This window comes from Oncorhynchus nerka, linkage group LG17 (genome assembly GCF_034236695.1).
Source record: "Oncorhynchus nerka isolate Pitt River linkage group LG17, Oner_Uvic_2.0, whole genome shotgun sequence".
Lineage (NCBI taxonomy): Eukaryota > Metazoa > Chordata > Actinopteri > Salmoniformes > Salmonidae > Oncorhynchus > Oncorhynchus nerka.
In genome coordinates, this window is record NC_088412.1 from 30659321 (window position 1) to 30682609 (window position 23289).

The following is a 23289-nucleotide window of genomic DNA, read 5'->3' on the forward strand; positions in this document are numbered from 1 at the left end:
GGTCTGTTCTTCCTGCCGTCTCAGTCCTTTCTAATAAATCTATTGGCTTTTTCTCCAGAAGCACCAATACATCTCTCGTTTAGACACACAGACCCATTTAATATCGCCCCACATCTATCCGTCTGTCTGCATTATGCATGTTCACACACGCTGTGGGTCTATCACGCTCTCTCCACCTCCATCTCTCTGAGGTATTTCAGGGTCGTTCATTGGGAAACTGGAACAGTAATGTCCATAAAATAATGTTTTTATTTTACCCTCTAAGAGGGATATAGAGATTGGCTGGAGGTCGGACACAACGTGAACAGAATACAGAAGCAATACTCCCACGCATGTACACACACCCCTGTCCTCCTGTTCTGCTATTCTGATTAAGCTCAAACTGCCATTCTGTCATCTTACCCTACAATTGACACTGTGTATGATGCAGGTGTGTGTGTGTGTGTTCCCAGATCCGGACAACCTTCCAGTATCATTAGTTCTGACTTCTGAATATTTACAGTGCCTTCATAAAGTATTCACACCCCTTGACTTTTTCCACAGATTTTGGTGTCACTGATCTACACACAATACCCCGTAATGTCAAAGTGGAATTTTGTTGGCAAAACATTTAAATGTATTAAACATTAAAAGCTGAAAAGTCTGGAGTCAATGAGGATTCAACAGTTTTGTTACGGAAAGCCTAAATAAGTTCAGGAGTAAAAATGTGCATAGTAAGTTGCATGGACTCATTCATTGTTCAATAATAGTGGTTAACATGATTTTCGAATGACTCCCCAATCTCTGTACCCCCACACATACAATTATCTGTATGGTCCCTCAGTCAGGGAGTAAATTTCAAGCACAGATCTAACCACAAAGACCAGAGAGGTTTTTCAATGCCTCGCAAAGAAGGGCACCGATTGGTAGATGAGTAAAAAATAGAAAGAGAGAGTGAACATCCCTTTGAGCAGAGTGAAGTTATTCATTACACTTTGGATGGTGTATCAATACACCCAGTCACTACAAAGATAAAGGCGTCCTTCCTAACTCAGTTGCTGGAGACGAACGAACCTGTTCAGGGATTTCACCTTGTCATGAAACCAAAATTATAAAAACAATACCAGGCCAAGTATCATGATACCGAGTAGTATCGAGATACCACAGTGGGAAAAAAAAAAATCAATGGCCTAGCATCCTGTTCGCCCCGTTCCCCGGACGCTTGTTCAGTTTCTGAAAACCTGTCATTGAAATTCACACTTCTACTCAATAAAACACATTGAATTTAACTTCACACTGTTCAGTGTTTGATAGAATACTGCACAGAATGGATGATTAGCCCGCATTTGCAAAGGCCTACCTGTGATTTGACTGGAGGAATGGGAGGAAGTAATACACATCAGGGGAGGCTGTTGAAGGGAGGAGGGCTCCTAATAATGGCTGGAACGAAGCAAATGGAATGGCATCAAACACATAGAACCCAAGTGTATGATACCATTCCAATCTTCTGGTCCAGCCATTACCATGCGACTGTCCTCCCCAAATAGGGTGGCACCAACCTCATGTGATACATGCATAATGACCTGCATGTTAGCGTATGTCAGGACTACAGAAAAAGGACCGAGCATGCCCACGTTCTCATCGAACTTGAAGCTCGAGAGCTTCAAGTTCCTTGGTGTCCACGTTACTAACAAACTATCATGGTCCAAACACACCAAGACAGTCGAGAAGAGGGCACGACAAAGCCTATTCCCCCTCAGGAGACCAAAAAGATTTGGCATGGGTCCTCAGATCCTGGTGGCATCACCACCTGGTATGGCACCTGCTCGGCCTCCGACAGGAAGGCTCTACAGAGGGTAGTGCGTACGGCCCAGTACATCACTGGGGCCAAGTTTCCAGCCACCCAGAACCTCTATACCAGGCGGTGTCAGAGGAAGGCCCCAAAAAATTGCCAAGGACTACAGCCACCCTAGTCAAAGACTGTTGTCTCTCATCCGCACGGCAAGCTGTACCGGAGTATCAAGTCTAGGTCCAAGAGGCTTCTAAACAGCTTGTACCCCCAAGCCATAAGACTCCTGAACATCTAATCAAATGCCCAAAGTTGTTATTTTACTGATGCTCTTTAATGACTTATTAGTTCATTTATTTATTTAAAAAATTTTAACCGCATTGTTGGTTAGGGGCTCGTAAGTAAGTATTTCACTGTAAGGTCTACTACACCTGTTGTATTCGGCGCATGTGACTAATAAAATTTGATTTGAAATACAGCAGTTATGTTATATTGGACCACCAGGCTGCTGATGTCATGCAGCCTGTCGTTTTTTGAGTATATACTTTTTCAAAATGACAAGTTTGACGTCGGACGACAACTGCATGTTCATGAAGTCACTGCGCAAAGTAAAAACCTGCCTTAACTCATGGGTACACTTGCAATGGCTGCCTGGCATTGTGACAAAATCACATCCATGGTAATGTAGAATGTTTATTCAAATGATGTTAACTGATTTGGCGAATGCAATGGAATGTACAGTCGTGGCCAAAAGTTGAGAATTACGCAAATATTAATTCTCAAAGTCTGCTGCCTCAGTTTGTATGATGGCAATTTGCATATACTCCAGAATGTTATGAAGAGTGATCAGATGAATTGCAAATAATTGCCAAGTCCCTCTTTGCCATGCAAATGAACTGAATCCCAAAAACATTTTCCACTGCATTTCAGCCCTGCCACAAAAGGACAAGCTGACATCATGTCAGTGATTCTCTCGTTAACACAGGTGTGAGTGTTGACGGGGACAAGGCTGGAGATCACCCCGTCATGCTGATTGAGTTTGAATAACAGACTGGAAGCTTGAAGAGGGTGGCGCTTGGGAATTAGAGGTCGACTGATTATGAGTAACGCCAATACCGATTATTGGAGGACCAGAAAAGGCCAATACCGATTCATCTGACAATTTTTATTTATTTATAAAATGACAATTACAACAATACTGAATGAACACTTATTTTAACTTAATATTATACATCAATAAAATAAATTCAGCCTCAAATAAATAACGAAACATGTTCGATTTGGTTTAAATAATGCAAAAACAGTGTTGGAGAAGAAAGTAAAAGTGCAATATGTGCCATGTAAAAAAGCTCACATTTAAGTTCATTGCTCAGAACATGAGAACATATGAAAGCTGGTGGTTCCTTTTAACATGAATCTTCAATGCTCCCAGGTAAGTAAGTTTTAGGTTTTAAGTTTTAGGTTGTAGTATTTATAGGAATTATAGGACTGTTTCTCTCTATAGCATTTGTATTTCATATACTTTTGACTATTGGATGTTCTTATAGGCACTTTAGTATTGCCAGTGTAACAGTATAGCTTCCGTCCCTCTCCTCGCCCCTGCCTGGGCTCGAACCAGGAACACATTTACATTACATTTAAGTCAGCCACCCTTGTGCTTTCAAGCAGCCACCCTTGAAGCATCGTTACCCATCGCTCCACAAAAGCCACGGCCCTTGCAGAGCAAGGGGAACAACTACTCCAAATCCCAGAGCGAGTGACATCACCGATTGAAACGCTATTAGTGCGCAACCCGCTAACTAGCTAGCCATTTCACATCAGTTACACCAGCCTAATCTCGGGAGTTGCTAGGCTTGAAATCATAAACAGCTCAATGCTTGAAGCATTGCAAAGAGCTGCTGGCAAAACACACGAAAGTGCTGTTTGAAAGAATGCGTACGAGCCTGCTGCTGCTTACCATCGCTCAGTCAGACTGCTCTATCAAATCATAGACTTAATTATAACATAATAAAACACAGAAATACGAGCCTTAGGTCATTAATATAGTCGAATCCGGAAACTCTTTTTGAAAACAAAAAGTTTATTCTTACAGTGAAATACGGTAAGTTGCGGTAAGTTGCTAGCTAGCATTAAACTTATCTTATAAAAAACAATCAATCTTCACAATTAATTAGTTAATATTGCCTGCTAACATGAATTTCTTTTAACTAGGAAAATTGTGTCACTTATCTTGCAACAGAGTCAGGGTATATGCAGCAGTTTGGGCTGCCTAGCTCATTGCAAACTGTGTGAAGACTATTTCTTCCTAACAAAGACTTCCTAACAAAGACATTTGCGAAAAAAGCACAGTCATCGCATGACTGTACCTAACCATAAACATCAATGCCTTTCTTAAAATCAATACACAGAAGTATATATTTTTAAATCTGCAAATTTAGCTAAAAGAAATCCAGGTTAGCCTCTTGAAGCTAGGGGGCACTATTTTTATGTTTGGAAAAATAACATTCCCAAAGTAAACGGCCTATTTCTCAGGACCAGATGCTAGAATATGCATATAATTGACAGATTCGGATAGAAATGTCTAGCCTCCATTTAAAGGGATATCAACCAGATTCCTTTTTCTCTGGCTTCCCAAAGGTGTCAACGGTCTTTAGACAGTTTCAAGCTTTTATTTTGAAAAATGAGCGTGAAGGATCACATTGCGTAAGTGGAGAGGTGGAGGCTCTCAGAGTGAGTTTGTGCGCAATTCAGTAAAGCCGCCATTGTTCCTCCCACTGTTACGGAAAAAGCTACACACTCAGTTGATATATTATCGAATATATATTTTAAAAACAACCTGAAGATTGATTATAAAAAACGTTTGACATGTTTCTGTGGACATTGTAGATATTATTTGGAATATACGTCTGTGTTGTGGTGACCGCTCTTTCCTGTGGATTTCTGATCATAACGCGACAAACAAACGTTGGTATTTTGGGTATGAAAATAATCTTTATGGAACAAAAGGAACATTTGCTGTCTAACTGGGAGTCTCGTCAGTGAAAACATCCGAAGATCAAAAAGGTACACGGTTAATTTGATTGCTTTTCTGATTTTCGTGACCAAGCGTCCTGATGCTAAGTGTACATAATGCTATGCTGGGCTATCGATAAACTTAAACGCTTCAAATCAAATCAAATCAAATTGTATTTGTCACATACACATGGTTAGCAGATGTTAATGCGAGTGTAGCGAAATGCTTGTGCTTCTAGTTCTGACAATGCAGTGATAACCAACAAGTAATCTAACTAACAATTCTAAAACTACTGTCTTATACACAGTGTAAGGGGATAAAGAATATGTACATAAGGATATATGAATGAGTGATGGTACAGAGCAGCATACAGTAGATGGTATCGAGTACAGTATATACATATGAGATGAGAATGTAGACAAAGTAAACAAAGTGGCATAGTTAAAGTGGCTAGTGATACATGTATTACATAAGGATGCAGTCGATGATGTAGAGTACAGTATATACGTATGCATATGAGATGAATAATGTAGGGTAAGTAACATTATATAAGGTAGCATTGTTTAAAGTGGCTAGTGATACATTTACAACATTTCCCATCAATTCCCATTATTAAAGTGGCTGGAGTTGGGTCAGTGTGTTGGCAGCAGCCACTCAATGTTAGTGGTGGCTGTTTAACAGTCTGATGGCCTTGAGATAGAAGCTGTTTTTCAGTCTCTCGGTCCCAGCTTTGATGCACCTGTACTGACCTCGCCTTCTGGATGATAGCGGGGTGAACAGGCAGTGATTCGGGTGGTTGATGTCCTTGATGATCTTTATGGCCTTCCTGTAACATCGGGTGGTGTAGGTGTCCTGGAGGGCAGGTAGTTTGCCCCCGGTGATGCGTTGTGCAGACCTCACTACCCTCTGGAGAGCCTTACGGTTGAGGGCGGAGCAGTTGCCGTACCAGGCGGTGATACAGCCCGCCAGGATGCTCTCGATTGTGCATCTGTAGAAGTTTGTGAGTGCTTTTGGTGACAAGCCGAATTTCTTCCGCCTCCTGAGGTTGAAGAGGCACTGCTGCGCCTTCTTCACGATGCTGTCTGTGTGGGTGGACCAATTCAGTTTGTCTGTGATGTGTATGCCGAGGAACTTAAAACTTGCTACCCTCTCCACTACTGTTCCATCGATGTGGATAGGGGGGTGTTCCCTCTGCTGTTTCCTGAAGTCCACAACCATCTCCTTAGTTTTGTTGACGTTGAGTGTGAGGTTATTTTCCTGACACCACACTCCGAGGGCCCTCACCTTCTCCCTGTAGGCAGTCTCGTCGTTGTTGGTTATCAAGCCTACCACTGTTGTGTCGTCCGCAAACTTGATGATTGAGTTGGAGGCGTGCGTGGCCACACAGTCGTGGGTGAACAGGGAGTACAGGAGAGGGCTCAGAACGCACCCTTGTGGGGCCCCCGTGTTGAGGATCAGCGGGGAGGAGATGTTGCCTACCCTCACCACCTGGGGGCGGCCCGTCAGGAAGTCCAGTACCCAGTTGCACAGGGCGGGGTCGAGACCCAGGGTCTCGAGCTTGATGACGAGCTTGGAGGGTACTACTTGCGGGTTGGAGCGAGCCGGTCGCATCCGCGCTTCGGTCTGCAGGTTGTATAACTTTTTCATTACATTTCATTATAGTACAACGGTCTGATTTGTCTAATCTTAGCAATTTCTTCTTAGCTAGCTACATAGTCGTCGTTGTATCAAAGATAATTGCGTAATTATCGTATTTCGTCGTCTCCTATCTGCCCAACACGTTCACCGTCTACCGTAGCACTGTAGTAACTATCACACTCAACTGAACGACTTGATTAGTGTAGTATTAGCTAGCTACATAGTTGTCTTTGCTGTCTTCGTATCCAAGATAATTGTGTAGTTTAGAGTGTGTAGTCTTAGAGTGATTATCTTAATTCACCGAGGTTAGCTAGCCAGCTATTTTGTCGTCCTTAACGTAGGAGACACTCCTAGCTAGCCAATAGCCAGCCAACGTCTACTGAATAGAACTTTCGCATTCCGGTCGCATTCCGCTTCGCTCCACAGGTAGTATCACATTTTCATTTCATTTCATTACAGTCCCAACGGTGTGATTTGTTTGATCGTAGCTAGCTACATAGCTAGCTACATAGCCGTCTTTGTTTCAAAGATAATTGTGTAGTCTAGAGCGATTTTCTAGGTTAGCTAGCCAGCTATTGTCGTTCTCCTAACGCAACGTAACGTAACCAACACTGCTAGCTAGCCAGCTAGCTCCCGAAAAGCAGCATTGTAGAAACTTCACACTCAACGGTACGACTTGATTAGGGTAGTGTCAACAACGCAGCTAGCCTACCCCAGCAGTACTGTATCATTTTAATCATTTTAGTCAATTAGATTCTTGCTACGTAAGCTTAACTTTCTGAACATTCGAGACGTGTAGTCCACTTGTCATTCAATCTCCTCTGCATTAGCGTAGCCTCTTCTCTAGCCTGTCAACTATGTGTCTGTCTATCCCTGTTCTCTCCTCTCTGCACAGACCATACAAACGCTCCACACCGCATGGCCGCGACCACCCTAATCTGGTGGTCCCAGCGCGCCAAGCACGACCCACGTGGAGTTCCAGGTCTCCGGTAGCCTCTGGAACTGCCGATCTGCGGCCAACAAGGCAGAGTTCATCTCAGCCTATGCCTCCCTCCAGTCCCTCGACTTCTTGGCTCTGACGGAAACATGGATCACCACAGACAACACCGCTACTCCTACTGCTCTCTCTTCGTCCGCCCACGTGCTCTCGTACACCCCGAGAGCTTCTGGTCAGCGGGGTGGTGGCACCGGGATCCTCATCTCTCCCAAGTGGTCATTCTCTCTTTCTCCCCTTACCCATCTGTCTATCGCCTCCTTTGAATTCCATGCTGTCACAGTTACTAGCCCTTTCAAGCTTAACATCCTTATCATTTATCGCCCTCCAGGTTCCCTCGGAGAGTTCATCAATGAGCTTGATGCCTTGATAAGCTCCTTTCCTGAGGACGGCTCACCTCTCACAGTTCTGGGCGACTTTAACCTCCCCACGTCTACCTTTGACTCATTCCTCTCTGCCTCCTTCTTTCCACTCCTCTCCTCTTTTGACCTCACCCCTCTCACCTTCCCCCCTACTCACAAGGCTGGCAATACGCTCGACCTCATCTTTACTAGATGCTGTTCTTCCACTAACCTCATTGCAACTCCCTCCAAGTCTCCGACCACTACCTTGTATCCTTTTCCCTCTCGCTCTCATCCAACACTTCCCACACTGCCCCTACTCGGATGGTATCGCGCCGTCCCAACCTTCGCTCTCTCTCCCCCGCTACTCTCTCCTCTTCCATCCTATCATCTCTTCCCTCTGCTCAAACCTTCTCCAACCTATCTCCTGATTCTGCCTCCTCAACCCTCCTCTCCTCCCTTTCTGCATCCTTTGACTCTCTATGTCCCCTATCCTCCAGGCCGGCTCGGTCCTCCCCTCCCGCTCCGTGGCTCGACGACTCATTGCGAGCTCACAGAACAGGGCTCCGGGAAGCCGAGCGGAAATGGAGGAAAACTACCTCCCTGCGGACCTGGCATCCTTTCACTCCCTCCTCTCTACATTTTCCTCCTCTGTCTCTGCTGCTAAAGCCACTTTCTACCACTCTAAATTCCAAGCATCTGCCTCTAACCCTAGGAAGCTCTTTGCCACCTTCTCCTCCCTCCTGAATCCTCCTCCCCTCCCCCTCCTCCCTCTCTGCAGATGACTTCGTCAACCATTTTGAAAAGAAGAACGACGACATCCGATCCTCGTTTGCTAAGTCAAACGACACCGCTGGTTCTGCTCACACTGCCCTACCCTGTGCTCTGACCTCTTTCTCCCCTCGCTCTCCAGATGACATCTCGCGTCTTGTGACGGCCGGCCGCCCAACAACCTGCCCGCTTGACCCTATCCCCTCCTCTCTTCTCCAGACCATCTCCGGTGACCTTCTCCCTTACCTCACCTCGCTCATCAACTCATCCCTGACCGCTGGCTACGTCCCTCCTGTCTTCAAGAGAGCGAGAGTTGCACCCCTTCTGAAAAAACCTACACTCGATCCCTCCGATGTCAACAACTACAGACCAGTATCCCTTCTTTCTTTTCTCTCCAAAACTCTTGAACGTGCCGTCCTTGGCCAGCTCTCCCGCTATCTCTCTCAGAATGACCTTTTTGATCCAAATCAGTCAGGTTTCAAGACTAGTCATTCAACTGAGACTGCTCTTCTCTGTATCACGGAGCGCTCCGCACTGCTAAAGCTAACTCTCTCTCCTCTGCTCTCATCCTTCTAGACCTATCGGCTGCCTTCGATACTGTGAACCATCAGATCCTCCTCTCCACCCTCTCCGAGTTGGGCATCTCCGGCGCGGCCCACGCTTGGATTGCGTCCTACCTGACAGGTCGCTCCTACCAGGTGGCGTGGCGAGAATCCGTCTCCTCACCACGTGCTCTCACCACTGGTGTCCCCCAGGGCTCTGTTCTAGGCCCTCTCCTATTCTCGCTATACACCAAGTCACTTGGCTCTGTCATAACCTCACATGGTCTCTCCTATCATTGCTATGCAGACGACACACAATTAATCTTCTCCTTTCCCCCTTCTGACGACCATGTGGCGAATCGCATCTCTGCATGTCTGGCAGACATATCAGTGTGGATGACGGATCATCACCTCAAGCTGAACCTCGGCAAGACGGAGCTGCTCTTCCTCCCGGGGAAGGACTGCCCGTTCCATGATCTCGCCATCACGGTTGACAACTCCATTGTGTCCTCGTCCCAGAGCGCTAAGAACCTTGGCGTGATCCTGGACAACACCCTGTCGTTCTCAAATAACATCAAGGCGGTGGCCCGTTCCTGTAGGTTCATGCTCTACAACATCCGCAGAGTACGACCCTGCCTCACACAGGAAGCGGCGCAGGTCCTAATCCAGGCACTTGTCATCTCCAGTCTGGATTACTGCAACTCGCTGTTGGCTGGGCTCCCTGCCTGTGCCATTAAACCCCTACAACTCATCCAGAACGCCGCAGCCCGTCTGGTGTTCAACCTTCCCAAGTTCTCTCACGTCACCCCGCTCCTCCGCTCTCTCCACTGGCTTCCAGTTGAAGCTCGCATCCGCTACAAGACCATGGTGCTTGCCTACGGAGCTGTGAGGGGAACGGCACCTCAGTACCTCCAGGCTCTGATCAGGCCCTACACCCAAACAAGGGCACTGCGTTCATCCACCTCTGGCCTGCTCGCCTACATACCACTGAGGAAGTACAGTTCCTGCGCAGCCCAGTCAAAACTGTTCGCTGCTCTGGCCCCCCAATGGTGGAACAAACTCCCTCACGACGCCAGGACAGCGGAGTCAATCACCACCTTCCGGAGACACCTGAAACCCCACCTCTTTAAGGAATACCTAGGATAGGATAAAGTAATCCTTCTTCCCCCCCCCCCCCCTCCCTCCCCCCCCCCCCTTAAAATACCTAGATGTACTATTGTAAAGTGGCTGTTCCACTGGATGTCATAAGGTGAAAGCACCAATTTGTAAGTCGCTCTGGATAAGAGCGTCTGCTAAATGACTTAAATGTAATGTAAATGTACTATGGTGTTGAATGCCGAGCTGTAGTCGATGAACAGCATTCTCACATAGGTATTCCTCTTGTCCAGGTGGGTTAGGGCAGTGTGGTTGAGATTGCATCATCTGTGGACCTATTTGGGCGGTAAGCAAATTGGAGTGGGTCTAGGGTGTCAGGTAGGGTGGAGGTGATATGGTCCTTGACTAGTCTCTCAAAGCACTTCATGATGACGGAAGTGAGTGCTACGGGGCGGTAGTCGTTTAGCTCAGTTACCTTAGATTTCTTGGGAACAGGAACAATGGTGGCCCTCTTGAAGCATGTGGGAACAGCAGACTGGTATAGGGATTGATTGAATATGTCCGTAAACACACCGGCCAGCTGGTCTGCGCATACTCTGAGGGCGCGGCTGGGGATGCCGTCTGGGCCTGCAGCCTTGCGAGGGTTAACACGTTTAAATGTCTTACTCACCTCGGCTGCAGTGAAGGAGAGACCGCATGTTTCCGTTGCAGGCCGTGTCAGTGGCACTGTATTGTCCTCAAAGCGGGCAAAAAAGTTATTTAGTCTGCCTGGGAGCAAGACATCCTGGTCCGTGACTGGGCTTGGTTTCTTCTTGTAGTCCGTGATTGACTGTAGACCCTGCCACATGCCTCTTGTGTCTGAGCCGTTGAATTGAGATTCTACTTTGTCTCTGTACTGATGCTTAGCTTGTTTAATAGCCTTGCGGAGGGAATAGCTGCACTGTTTGTATTCGGTCATGTTGCCAGACACCTTGCCCTGATTAAAAGCAGTGGTTCTCGCTTTCAGTTTCACGCGAATGCTGCCATCAATCCACGGTTTCTGGTTAGGGAATGTTTTTATCGTTGCTATGGGAACGACATCTTCAACGCACGTTCTAATGAACTCGCACACCGAATCAGCGCATTCGTCAATATTTTTATCTGACGCAATACGAAACATGTCTCAGTCCACGTGATGGAAGCAGTCTTGGAGTGTGGAGTCAGCTTGGTCTGACCAGCGTTGGACAGACCTCAGCGTGGGAGCCTCTTGTTTAAGTTTCTGCCTGTAGGCAGGGATCAACAAAATGGAGTCGTGGTCAGCTTTTCCGAAAGGGGGGCGGGGCAGGGCCTTATATGCGTCGCGGAAGTTAGAGTAACAATGATCCAAGGTTTTACCACCCCTGGTTGGGCAATCGATATGCTGATAAAATTTAGGGAGTCTTGTTTTCAGATTAGCTTTGTTAAAATCCCCAGCTACAATGAATGCAGCCTCCGGATAAATGGTTTCCAGTTTGCAAAGAGTTAAATAAAGTTCGTTCAGAGCCATCGATGTGTCTGCTTGGGGGGGGATATATACGGCTGTGATTATAATCGAAGAGAATTCTCTTGGAAGATAATGCGGTCTACATTTGATTGTGAGGAATTCTAAACCAGGTGAACAGAAGGATTTGATTGGATTGCTTTCGCTGTAAAGCATAATTTCCAAATCTGAGATGACAGGGTGATTAACAAAAGGCTATGCTGTGTTTCGCAATATTGCACTTGTGATTTCATGAATATGAATATTTGTTAGTAATATTATTTGACTGTTGTGCTATGCTATTCAGTGGTTGCTGACGAAAATGATCCCGCTACAGGGATGGGTAGCGTCAAGAAATTAGTGACCTAAAGCTCGTATTTCTGTATGTTATTATGTTATAATTAAGTCTATGATTTGATATTTGATAGAGCAGTCTGACTGAGCAATGGTCGGCACCAGCAGGCTCGTAAGCATTCATTCAAACAGCACTTTTGTGTGTTTTGCCAGCAGCTCTTCAAGCATTGAGCTGTTTATGACTTCAATCAAGCCTATCAACTCCCGAGATTAGGCTGGTGTAACTAATGTGAAATGGCTAGCTGGTTAGCAGGGTGAGCGCTAATAGTGTTTCAAATCAGTGCCGTCACTCGCTCTGAGACTTGGAGTAGTTGTTCCTCTTGCTCTGCAAGGGCTGCGGCTTTTGTGGAGCGATTATATCAAGTTAAAATTAGTGTTCATTCAGTATTGTAGTAATTGTCATTATTATTATATATATATTTTTTTTTTTAAATCGGCATCTGATTTTTTGGTACTCCAATAAATCGGTATTGAAAAATCAGAATCGGTCGACCTCTACTCAAGACATCAGACAGGAAGTTAAAGCTTGGTCACAAATGGGTCATCCAAATGGACAATGACCCCTAAGCATGCAAGGACAACAAGGTCAAGGTATTGGAGTGGCCATCACAAAGCTCTGACCTCAAACTTCTAGAAAAATTGTGGGCTGAACTGAAAAAGCATGTGCAAGCAAGGAGACCTAGTTAACTGACTCAGTTACACCAGCTTTGTCAGAAGGAATGGGCCAAAATTCACCCAACTTATTGTGGGAAGCTTGTGGAAGGCTACCCAAAACATCTGACCCAAGTTAAACAATTTAAAGGCAATGCTACCAAATACTAATTGAGTGTATGTAAACTTCTGACCCACTGGGAATGTGATGAAAGGCTGTAATAAATCATTATTCTGACATTTCACATTCTTAAAATAAAGTGGTGATCCTAACTGTCCTAAGACAGGGAATTAAATTCAGGAATTGTGAAAAACTGAGTTTAAATGTATTTGGCTAAGGTGTATGTAAACTTCTGACTTCAACTGTAAGTATTCAGGCCCTTTGCTATGAGACTCGAAAATTGAGCTCAGGTGCAACCTGTTTCCATTGATCATCCTTGAGATGTTTCTACAACTTGGAGTCCACCTGTGGTAAACTCAATTGATTGGACATGATTTAGAAAAAGCACACACGTCTATGTAAGGTCCCATAGTTGACAGTGCATGTCTGAGCAAAAACCAAGCCATGAGGTCCAAGGAATTGTCCGTAGAGCTCCGAGACAGGATCGTGTACCAAAACATTTCTGCAGCTTTGAAGGTCCCCAAAAACACAGTAGCCGCCATCATTCTTAAATGGAAGAAGTTCGGAACCACCAAAACTCTTACTAAAGCTGGCCACATGGCCAAACTAAGCAATCGGGGGAGAAGGGTCTTGGTCAGGGATGTGATCAAGATCCTGATGGTCATTGACAGAGCTCCAGAGTTCCTCTGTAGAGATGGGAGAACCTTCCAGAAGGACAACCATCTCTGCAGCACTCCACCAAACCAGGCCTTTATGGTAGAGTGGCCAGATGGAAGCCACTCCTCAGTAAAAGGCACATGACAGCCCGCTTTGAGTTTGCCAAAACGCACCTAAAGGACTCTCAGACCATGAGAAACAAGATTCTTTGGTCTGATGAAACCAAGATTGAACTCTTTAGCCTGAATGCCAAGCGTCACATCTGGTTGAAACCTGGCACCATCCTTATGGTGAAGCATGGTGGTGGCAGCATCATGCTGTGGGGATGTTTTTCAGCGGCAGGGACTGGGAGACTAGTCAGGATCGAGGGAAAGAAGAATGGAGCAAAGTACAGGGATATCCTGCTCCAGGGCGCTCAGGACCTCCGACTGGGGGCGAAGGTTCACCTTCCAACATAACAACCCTAAGCACACAGCCCAGACAACGCAGGAGTGGCTTCGGGACAAGTCTCTGAATGTCCTTGAGTGGCCCAGCCAGAGCCCAGACTTGAACCCGATCGAATATCTCTGGAGAAACCTGAAAATAGCTGTGCGGCGATGCTCCCCATCCAACCTGACAGAGGTTGAGAGAATCTGCAGAGAAGAATGGGAGAAACTCCCCAAATCCAGGTGTGCTAAGCTTGTAGTGTCATACCAAAGAAGGCTCGAGGCTATAATCGCAGTGTAGATTGATGAGGGGGGAAAAACAATTTCATCAATTTTAGAATAAGGCTGTAACATAACAAAATGTGGTAAAAGTCAAGGTCTGAATCCTTTCCGATTGCACTTTGTCGAGAAACGTGCCTATTTTCCTCGAAAGTACATAATGTGACGATTCCAAACCTATACAATATTACAGATAGCAAGTTAACTACACCATTCATAAATCGGAAAAAATTTGTAATGTTTTACTTCTCGTTGATGAAATCCGTGCTAATGTTGGATTTCTGAGCTAGCGCCCAATAGACTCCCTTTCATTCCTTGAAGGAGAAACGTTCCTTGTCCCAAAATCACCCAGAATGCACCGTGCAGCCCATTGACATACGAAACGTTGCCCATGCTCTCCCCTCAAAAGTATATCAGCCATTGTGAATGTCAGACTCTACTCTGAGGCAAATTGATCTGCAGGTTGAACATATTGATATTGTAGACTCCTAAATTGATAGTGCAGTTTGTTTAGGCAATTTTACAGCCAACTAGCTACTTTACATGCTGATAATGTCTTTGTTATTATTGTGTGGAGCTGTTTGCTTGCTAGCTAGCTACCTAGCCCATCGTGGGAGAATTGCACTGTAGATGTTGTCGACATGAGCAGCAACAGATTTCCACAACGATTTCCCATGTTGCTACCAACCTTTTTATAATGCTAAAATGAAAAATATTGTTCTCACAGTGTTATTTAACAATGTAAACGAAAAGGAATGAGTGGTTTTGGGTGGATTTTTCTTTTAAAAGCACCTAATTTCACCTCCCTCTTTTCCTCCCTTTCCCTCCGTTTAAACACATTACAGTGAAGTCATTTGGGAGGATGCTATTGGTCCACCGGTCTTGTTGCCAGGCAACTAATTTCCCCTGTCCAGTAATTAAGTAGGAGGAAAGTGGGTGAAAAGGGTTATGACAGAGGAAAGGGAGAGAAAGAGAAACATTATACGTGAAGGAAAGAGGAAGGAAGGACAAACACAAACAGACACAAAAATGTACACAACCATCAAATGTTGAGTGTTTCTGCCTCAGGTTGGATGACACTACGATTGAGAAATATGAGGTTCATATTCATTCCTCCTACAGTCATACTGGCCTTACTTATAGATCAATAAAAATGACATGCATGATGAGGAGACTTGAGAAGTTGAACAGAGCAGTAATGTGTGCTGTGCGTGTGAGAACAGGCCTGTCAGCAGAGTAATCATAGCTCCAACCTGCCAGGTGGATGTTGCACCTCTTCCTCCCTTGCTCATCTTTCTTTCCCTCCCCGTCTCTCAGGAGGGGGTACTGGGTGCCAGCCATTGGAGCCAATCGGAGCCAATCGGAGCATGATGACATCGCTCCCCAGCTTTGTAACCATGGCAACACCAGCCAGCCGAGAAATGCCCCTCCCTTCCTGGCAGTCAACTTTCCATGTACTCCCTCCATTCTCTCCCCCAGTAAACCTATTTCCTTTCATCCTCCCCTCAGCTGTCAACTCTCCCTTGCCTGTATTTCTCTCTGCATCCCTATTTCCCCTACCCTCTCTCAAGATGCCCTTCCCATACCCGCACTGTCCTCTTGGCTGTCATCTCTCCCTGGATGTCTTTCTTGCTCCCTTCCCATCTCTTTGGTTGGAAATCCCGCCCAATCGTTCACGGAGCGGAGCTTGCGCATCGCTTCGGTACTACATGTCCTTTCCAACACCTCCACTAAAAACCACTCCACGCTCACAATGGAAAAAAACTTCTGCTCCAAATTCACTCCATTCATTAAAATCACAATTTAACCAACACACAATTATTTGTGTGACTTCCTGGACCTACCAAACATATGGATTTGAATGAAAAGTATTTGAATAAACATTAAAAGGTGAATGTAAGAAGCCCAGATAATAAAAAAAGGCTACATGACATATTAAAACATCATATCAACACTAAATAGGTCAGGAGCCTAAGAATGAACAAAAATGAAGGCTATATTGTTTTAATTATTTCAAGGCCTACAAATAAATACATTGTGAAGCATTTGTGAGTGTGACACAATAGGCTGGTAGGAACATAAAGCGCTCAGCATTTAAACAACATTTTGTTGTATTAAAATCATTATAGTCTATAAAATGCGCATATCTGCTGTGATTTACTTAGAATTAAATACAAATTAAACAAAAAATTACCTCAGTGCCTTTGAAACATGAGTTTGGCCAGTCTGTGGCTTCAGGCTCATGTGATGTGCCTTGAGAGCAAGTCAGCAGCGAAGAACATCCTCTCCACACTCGCAGAGCAACTGGGAATTCTAAACACCCTTTTGGCCACTTTTGCCAGGCTGGGGAGATGCAGAGTTGTTTTTTTCTCTCTCTTGTATTAGGTAAGCCTAAACGTTTTTAGGCAAAATAACCCAATAAAAACGTAAAGCTCGTTGGACGTGGGAATATGCCAGGTCTATTGGGCCGAAATCAATTATGGCCTATTGTACAGGTAATAGGGGAAAAAACGAGACAGTTATCTACCCACCTCGTTCCTTTCTTCTAGCATGTGCACATAGTAAGTGCACCTTCATGCAGTCGGGATACATGTCTTTTCAGATTCAACAATGATTCTTTAGTTGTGGACACTACATCACCACACTCCCTCTCTTACTCACCTTGATTTTGCACCTGTGTGCTTGGTCAGTTTCTTTATGGAAATATTTAGTTAACTCCATGACAGTAGCTAAAGCAAGGGGCTATAGCAGAACACAAGTAGATGCAAATGCATGCTGGGCCTGGCATGCCCTGAGCTCGTGAAGTGAGCGCTACTGGAGTGAAATTAGAGCAGGCGAGAAGGCCGACGCTCCAGCCTTTTGACTGGAGCGTGGGGCAAGATTCCCATTGGGCACACTCCGCTCCACTCACATACTCTGGATGACACACCCACTCACACACCCACTCAACCTCCCCCTGGCCCAGACACACCTCTGGGAGTCGGGTTGTGATATGGCGTTGACAATAGCCTCCACGGCGGTATCAAACAGCTCGGGGTCTGGTAGAGCAGTGAAACAGTCCTCCACCAGTCCTTCACTCTCACTGAGAGGGACGTCCAGCAGCACCCAGGAGGACAGACAGCGCAGGACACGAGCCTTCACTGCCCCGGGACTGTCCCCTTGACGCAGCAGCTGCTGCAGCAGTGGACACACTGACCCCCACTCACGACCCAGAGCACCTCGCACCTACAGACAGAGAGACACAAGGTTGCAGGAAATACTAACCCGGCCCTCACTTGTCCTTTTGTGTGTGCATTGGTGTGCCCGTCTGCCTTTTTGTTGTCCCCATTGGCACTATTCAGTCTCCAGCACCCCCTCACCTGTCCCTTGCGGTACTGCGGCATGCGGCTGGTCTGGAACTCTTCAGGCAGGACGGTCAGAAGCTCCAGCAGGGCCAGACATCTGGCCCGGCCATCCACCCCCCCTCCCTCCTCTTGGAACACACGCACCATTTCTGGCACGGCGCCCGGCCACACCTCTGGCATGGTGTTCAGGGCCAAGGAGGCCAGCGCCACACACAGACGCGTTAGCACCTTGGAAACAGGACCACAACGTCTTGTAAGTAAACGACTTTACAATTGTGTTTATGCTTGATGGTTTTTAAGGCACGTAGCTACCGCCAGTTATATGTGTTTTTTAGGGATGTAGGATATATCGGTGAACATATCGGAATCGGACGATATTAGCTAAAAATGCCACCGTTGATATTGGCCCGATGTCTAGTTTAACGCCAATGTGAAAAATGTCAAAGTTGACATGCATACCTACATAAGGTACATGACGTAATGACGCCACGTAAAATTTAGAGCTAAACATGCAACACAGCATTCCTAACTTAGCCCACAATGTTTGCAGTGTGGATCGACCAGTCAACAAGTCGAGCAGTCATTTGAAAGAGTAATAATTTAGGCGAGACAACTCAAAGGCGAAATCAATTGCCCTTGACAATCAACCATTCCCTGTCGTGGGTGATGTTGGCTTTCGCGACATGGTCGAGCACCGGTATATACTAACGTTACCAAGTGCGCTATTGTTCAGATGTTGCCCTACCGGAGTTATGCAGTAATAGCATCACTGCTATTAGCTTCACAACATACTATTGAACGCCGTTTGGGCCTTTGGGTGTCATAAAAAAATATACACATCAGAAACACTATTTGACACGTTAAATAAGCTTTTAAATTTGACACATCAAATAACGCAGTTCTATTACAGAATGTTGTGTGTTCTGAATTTGCACGTGCAAGCCAAGCACCACCACTATTATCAGTCGCTGTACAAAAATGTCTGCAAATACCGGCCTTGAACGGTGTGTTTACAATACCGCGTTGGTAATAAATCATTTTTCGACAGCATCTTCTGGGGGTAGCTAGCTAGCTTTAGCTTGGTACCTAGCTAGTACCAATACAACCAGCCTGAAAACAATGACCCGCGGAAACTGCAGTCATTTTCACTATTCTTAGCAATGATTTAGGAATCCTTGCGAGTAAGTATTAGCAGGTAGCCACTTGTTGTTCGCCTATTGAAATTTAACTTCAGTTCATGAAAATAAATTGCTAGCCAGCTACTTAACCCTGTTGGCCAAAGTTAACGTTATAAGCAGCCAGCTAGCTTCATCTGGCTAGTGAGGCTCGACCTGACCGGGTTATGTGTTGTGTAGTCAGCCACAATTAGGCTTAGGCACAATAGTGGAATTTGTGGTTTGCCTTCAAAATAAAAGTACCTCTTTGAAAGTGATGCAGACGGTTTCAATTGGTGGAATCATGCCATATTTAGACTAGATAATGTTAAACAAGGTTGGAATGGGACGCAATGAGATGGGGTATCAGTCTACTCAGTGACACCCACAGAACACAACAGTGAAGAGATTACGCAAAAATTAGCATTGTAGCTCTAAACGCGGGACTGTGACTGTGTGAAATCACCTCCCCAGTCAGCCTATTGGGTGTATTGACATTCATATTCCACTGTACAGCTTTACCTAAGAATTGGAGATGAATGAAATGGGGTAACAAGTCTACTCAAAACCCAATATATCTTTTCCCAACGTCCTCAGAGTTATCAGACTCCAAAACATACACGCAGTATTGTTTTTCCTCGGGAATAGTGTTCAATACACAGGGTGACAATAAATGTGGCTCAATTCACAGCTGTTTCAGAGTCCTGCAATAAGAGCTATGATGCTGTTGGAATCGGCTAAAAACTTTGAACATTGAGATGTTAAATAAATGAGACGAAGCCTTGAATATAAAGAATCTGTAGCAACCCAGAAGGCTTTGGAATGTGTTTGATGGAGGAGAGGAGAGCGGTGTTGATAAAGGGAAGACCGATGGTTATCTGTGGATTAGGTGAAGGAGGGGTTGAGGTCAACTCAAAATTAAAGTGGAAAACCACACTACAGGCTGATCTAACTTTGATGTAATGTCCTTAAAACAAGTCAAAATGAGGCTCAGTAGTGTGTGTGGCCTCCACGTGCCTGTATGACCTCCCTACAACGCCTGGGCATGCTCCTGATGAGGTGGCGGATTGTCTCCTGAGGGATCTCCTCCCAGACCTGGACTAAAGCATCCGCCAACTCCTGGACAGTCTGTGGTGCAACGTGGCGTTGGTGGATGGAGCGAGACATGATGTCCCAGATGTGCTCAATTGGATTCAGGTCTGGGGAACGGACGGGCCAGTCCATAGCATCAATGCCTTCCTCCTGCAGGAACTGGAATTTGCCAATCTTGGTGTTCCATTTGCACAACAGCATGTGAGATTTATTGTCAATCAGTGTTGCTTCCTAAGTGGCCAGTTTGATTTCACAGAAGTGTGATAGACTTGGAGTTACATTGTGTTGTTTAAGTGTTCCCTTTATTTTTTTGAGCAGTGTATATATACACATCCAGTGTGATTTCAGATATTTGTCAAATTGACAAATTAGTCTTTTGTTGATTCCATATAACATTCCAACCTCATTTAGCATGATCTATTAAATTATGACATAACTCTACTAGTTGTATTCATTTGCGTCACTGTCAATGACTTACTTTTATTTTGAAGGCTAACTGCAAAGTCTACTATTTTTGGCTAATCCTTATCGTGGCTAGCTTCACATAGATTGGTTGACCACCATTATTCAAATAAGAACTCTTATAAATTAGGGTTATTTTAGATGACACCTAGCTATATAGTTAGCTAGCAAACGATAGCTACTGAAATTGATTGTTTGCATCCATGAGCTAGCTAGCTTTTTTAATGACCAGAACTGTAGGTGCGCGAGACAACTTTACCAGCATCATAGCATACGTATCGATGAATCGGTGTGACATACAAAATACGAGTGATAGTGTAATAACTGCGTAAAACATGTATGAACGCGTTCATTTATTATGTGACGTGCAGTCATATTCAGGACCTGATTAGTCAACATGCTTATTTGACACCCAAAGACCCAAACGGCGTTCCATAGAAATCCTGGTTGAGAATGAAACGACAGAACAACAAAACAGCACAGCAAGTAAGTGAAAGAAATTGATTTTGATTAGGTTTTACTGGTAATGGGGACATACGTAAATGCCAATAAAATTACTTTTTGGTCAGTGTGGTGTGTAAGCTTTTATTTAACTCGGCAAGTCAGTTAAGAACAAATTCTTATTTACAATGACGGCCTACCCCGGACGACGCTGGGCCAATTGTCGCGCCGCCCTATGGGACTCCCAATCACAGCCGGATGTGATACAGCCTGGATTCGAACCAGGGACTGTAGTGACGCCTCTTGCGCTGAGATGCAATGCCTTAGACCGCTGCGTCCGTGTGTGATTTAAATATTTAACTGCACTAGAATGCTTAAAAGACCGCTAAAATGTTAAATAATCGATTTTCGGTATCGGGTTATTTGGCAAGGAAAATATCTGACATCAGTATTGGCCAAAATTATAATAATATCGGTGCATCACTAGTATTTTTATTGATCAAATAAATCGAACTGTCCATCCATTTACCCACCATCTTGGATCCGGAGGAGAAGCAGGCGATCTGGGAGAAGAGTTGAGTCTTCAGGGTCTCATACTGGTCAGAAGGGATATCAGACCAGTAGCGGGATATCTTAGTGTGGAGGGCACTAGCCCCAAAGTACTGGATTTCAGGAACCTAGGAAGAGAGAGAGAGGGTTATGTATAGGTGTGTGTATTTGCATGTGTGCGAGCGCATGTGGGCATTTCATACCTTGTCAGGGCTGAGCAGAGCCCAGCAGAACTGCCAGGCCTGAGGGGAGACCTGAGCCTGCATCAACCACTTCTGGGCCAGGTTCTTATTCTCAATGTTAGGGTCATAGTACAACTGGTGGAGCCCCTATAGATAGCGAGAGAGAGATAGAGATGGGAGGGAGAGTCAGTATAATTCTTGCAATGCAATTATATGTCATTTAGAATAGGAACGTTGTTTCGAGACTCTTGTATGACTGACTGCTGTTAAAGAACACCATCAATAGAGACAGTCAGTATCAAGAGGCTCTCCAGTGCTGGTATGTAGATCAACCCTAGTGCCCTGACCAAGAGCTAGTGTGGTGGGTGACTGGTTGACACATTGTCTAATGGAACGACATGTCTGTGCAGGGTCCCTTTGTTTCCTTTTCAAATCACCTCCTAGAGTGGAAACACACACACATAGGTTCAGGTTGTGTGTGTCATATGGTAGAGATCACAGCCTGAATCATATTCCAGGAAGGCCGTAAAGATCATCAAGGACAACAACCACCCGAGCCACTGCCTGTTCACCCCGCTATCATCCAGAAGGCGAGGTCAGTACAGGTGCATCAAAGCTGGGACCGAGAGACTGAAAAACAGCTTCTATCTCAAGGCCATCAGACTGTTAAACAACCACCACTAACATTGAGTGGCTGCTGCCAACACACTGACTCAACTCCAGCCACTTTAATAATGGGAATTGATGGGAAATGATGTAAAAATATATCACTAGCCACTTTAAACAATGCTACCTAATATAATGTTTACATACACTACATTATTTATCTCATATGTATACGTATATACTGTACTCTATATCATCTACTGCATCTTTATGTAATACATGTATCACTAGCCACTTTAACTATGCCACTTTGTTTACATACTCATCTCATATGTATATACTGCACTCAATACCATCTACTGTATCTTGCCCATGCTGCTCTGTACCATCACTCATTCATATATCTTTATGTACATATTCTTTATCCCCTTACACTTGTGTCTATAAGGTAGTAGTTTTGGAATTGTTAGCTAGATTCCTTGTTGGTTATTACTGCATTGTCGGAACTAGAAGCACAAGCATTTCGCTACACTCGCATTAACATCTGCTAACCATGTGTATGTGACAAAATAAAATTTGATTTGAGTCCTAGGTTGTTCCTTATTGAAACACTGCTATAAATGTCTGTCTCTCTCACACACACACACACACACCAATGCTTTTGTTATTAAAGTCTAACAGTGTATCTGCCCAGCTCAGGAAAACCCTCTTCACAGAGGCAGCAGGTACGCTAGGGGTTAGAGAGGTGTTGCCAGTTCAAATCCCGGGTCCGACAGGAAAAATCTGTCAGGAAGTGAGCTGGCAACCAGAGGGTTTGCTGGTATAAAATCCTAGATGCCATTGCCTGCTGTTATGCCCATGAGCAAGACACTTAACCCCATACAACAGCAGCTCCCTGGGCACCCAGTGTGGCAGCCACCACGCACCTCCCCATAATACACTGCTCAAAAAAAATAAAGGGAACACTTAAACAACACAATGTAACTCCAAGTCAATCACACTTCTGTGAAATCAAACTGTCCATTTAGGAAGCAACACTGATTGACAATACATTTCACATGCTGTTGTGCAAATGGAATAGACAACAGGTAGAAATTATAGGCAATTAGCAAGACACCCCCAATAAAGGAGTGGTTCTGCAGGTGGTGACCACAGACCACTTCTCAGTTCCTATGCTTCCTAGCTGATGTTTTGGTCACTTTTGAATGCTGGCGGTGCGTTCACTCTAGTGGTAGCATGAGACGGAGTCTACAACCCACACAAGTGGCTCAGGTAGTGCAGCTCATCCAGGATGGGCTGCACTACCGGCAGG

The 23289-nt window shown here is 45.1% G+C and overlaps 1 protein-coding gene across 3 annotated transcripts in view; it reads right to left on the reverse strand.

Moving 5' to 3' along the window:
- Positions 1-23289, reverse strand: part of LOC115145059 (importin-13-like) — a 62015-nt gene that overhangs the window by 14136 nt on the left and 24590 nt on the right. For all 3 annotated transcript variants that reach the window (XM_029686292.2, XM_029686291.2, XM_065003106.1), the window contains 4 exons: positions 21393-21518; positions 21174-21317; positions 17507-17719; positions 17119-17372 (listed from right to left, as the gene is read on the reverse strand). In XM_029686292.2, coding sequence (XP_029542152.1) covers positions 17119-17372; positions 17507-17719; positions 21174-21317; positions 21393-21518 — 737 coding nt within the window. The remainder of the gene's footprint in view (positions 1-17118; positions 17373-17506; positions 17720-21173; positions 21318-21392; positions 21519-23289) is intronic.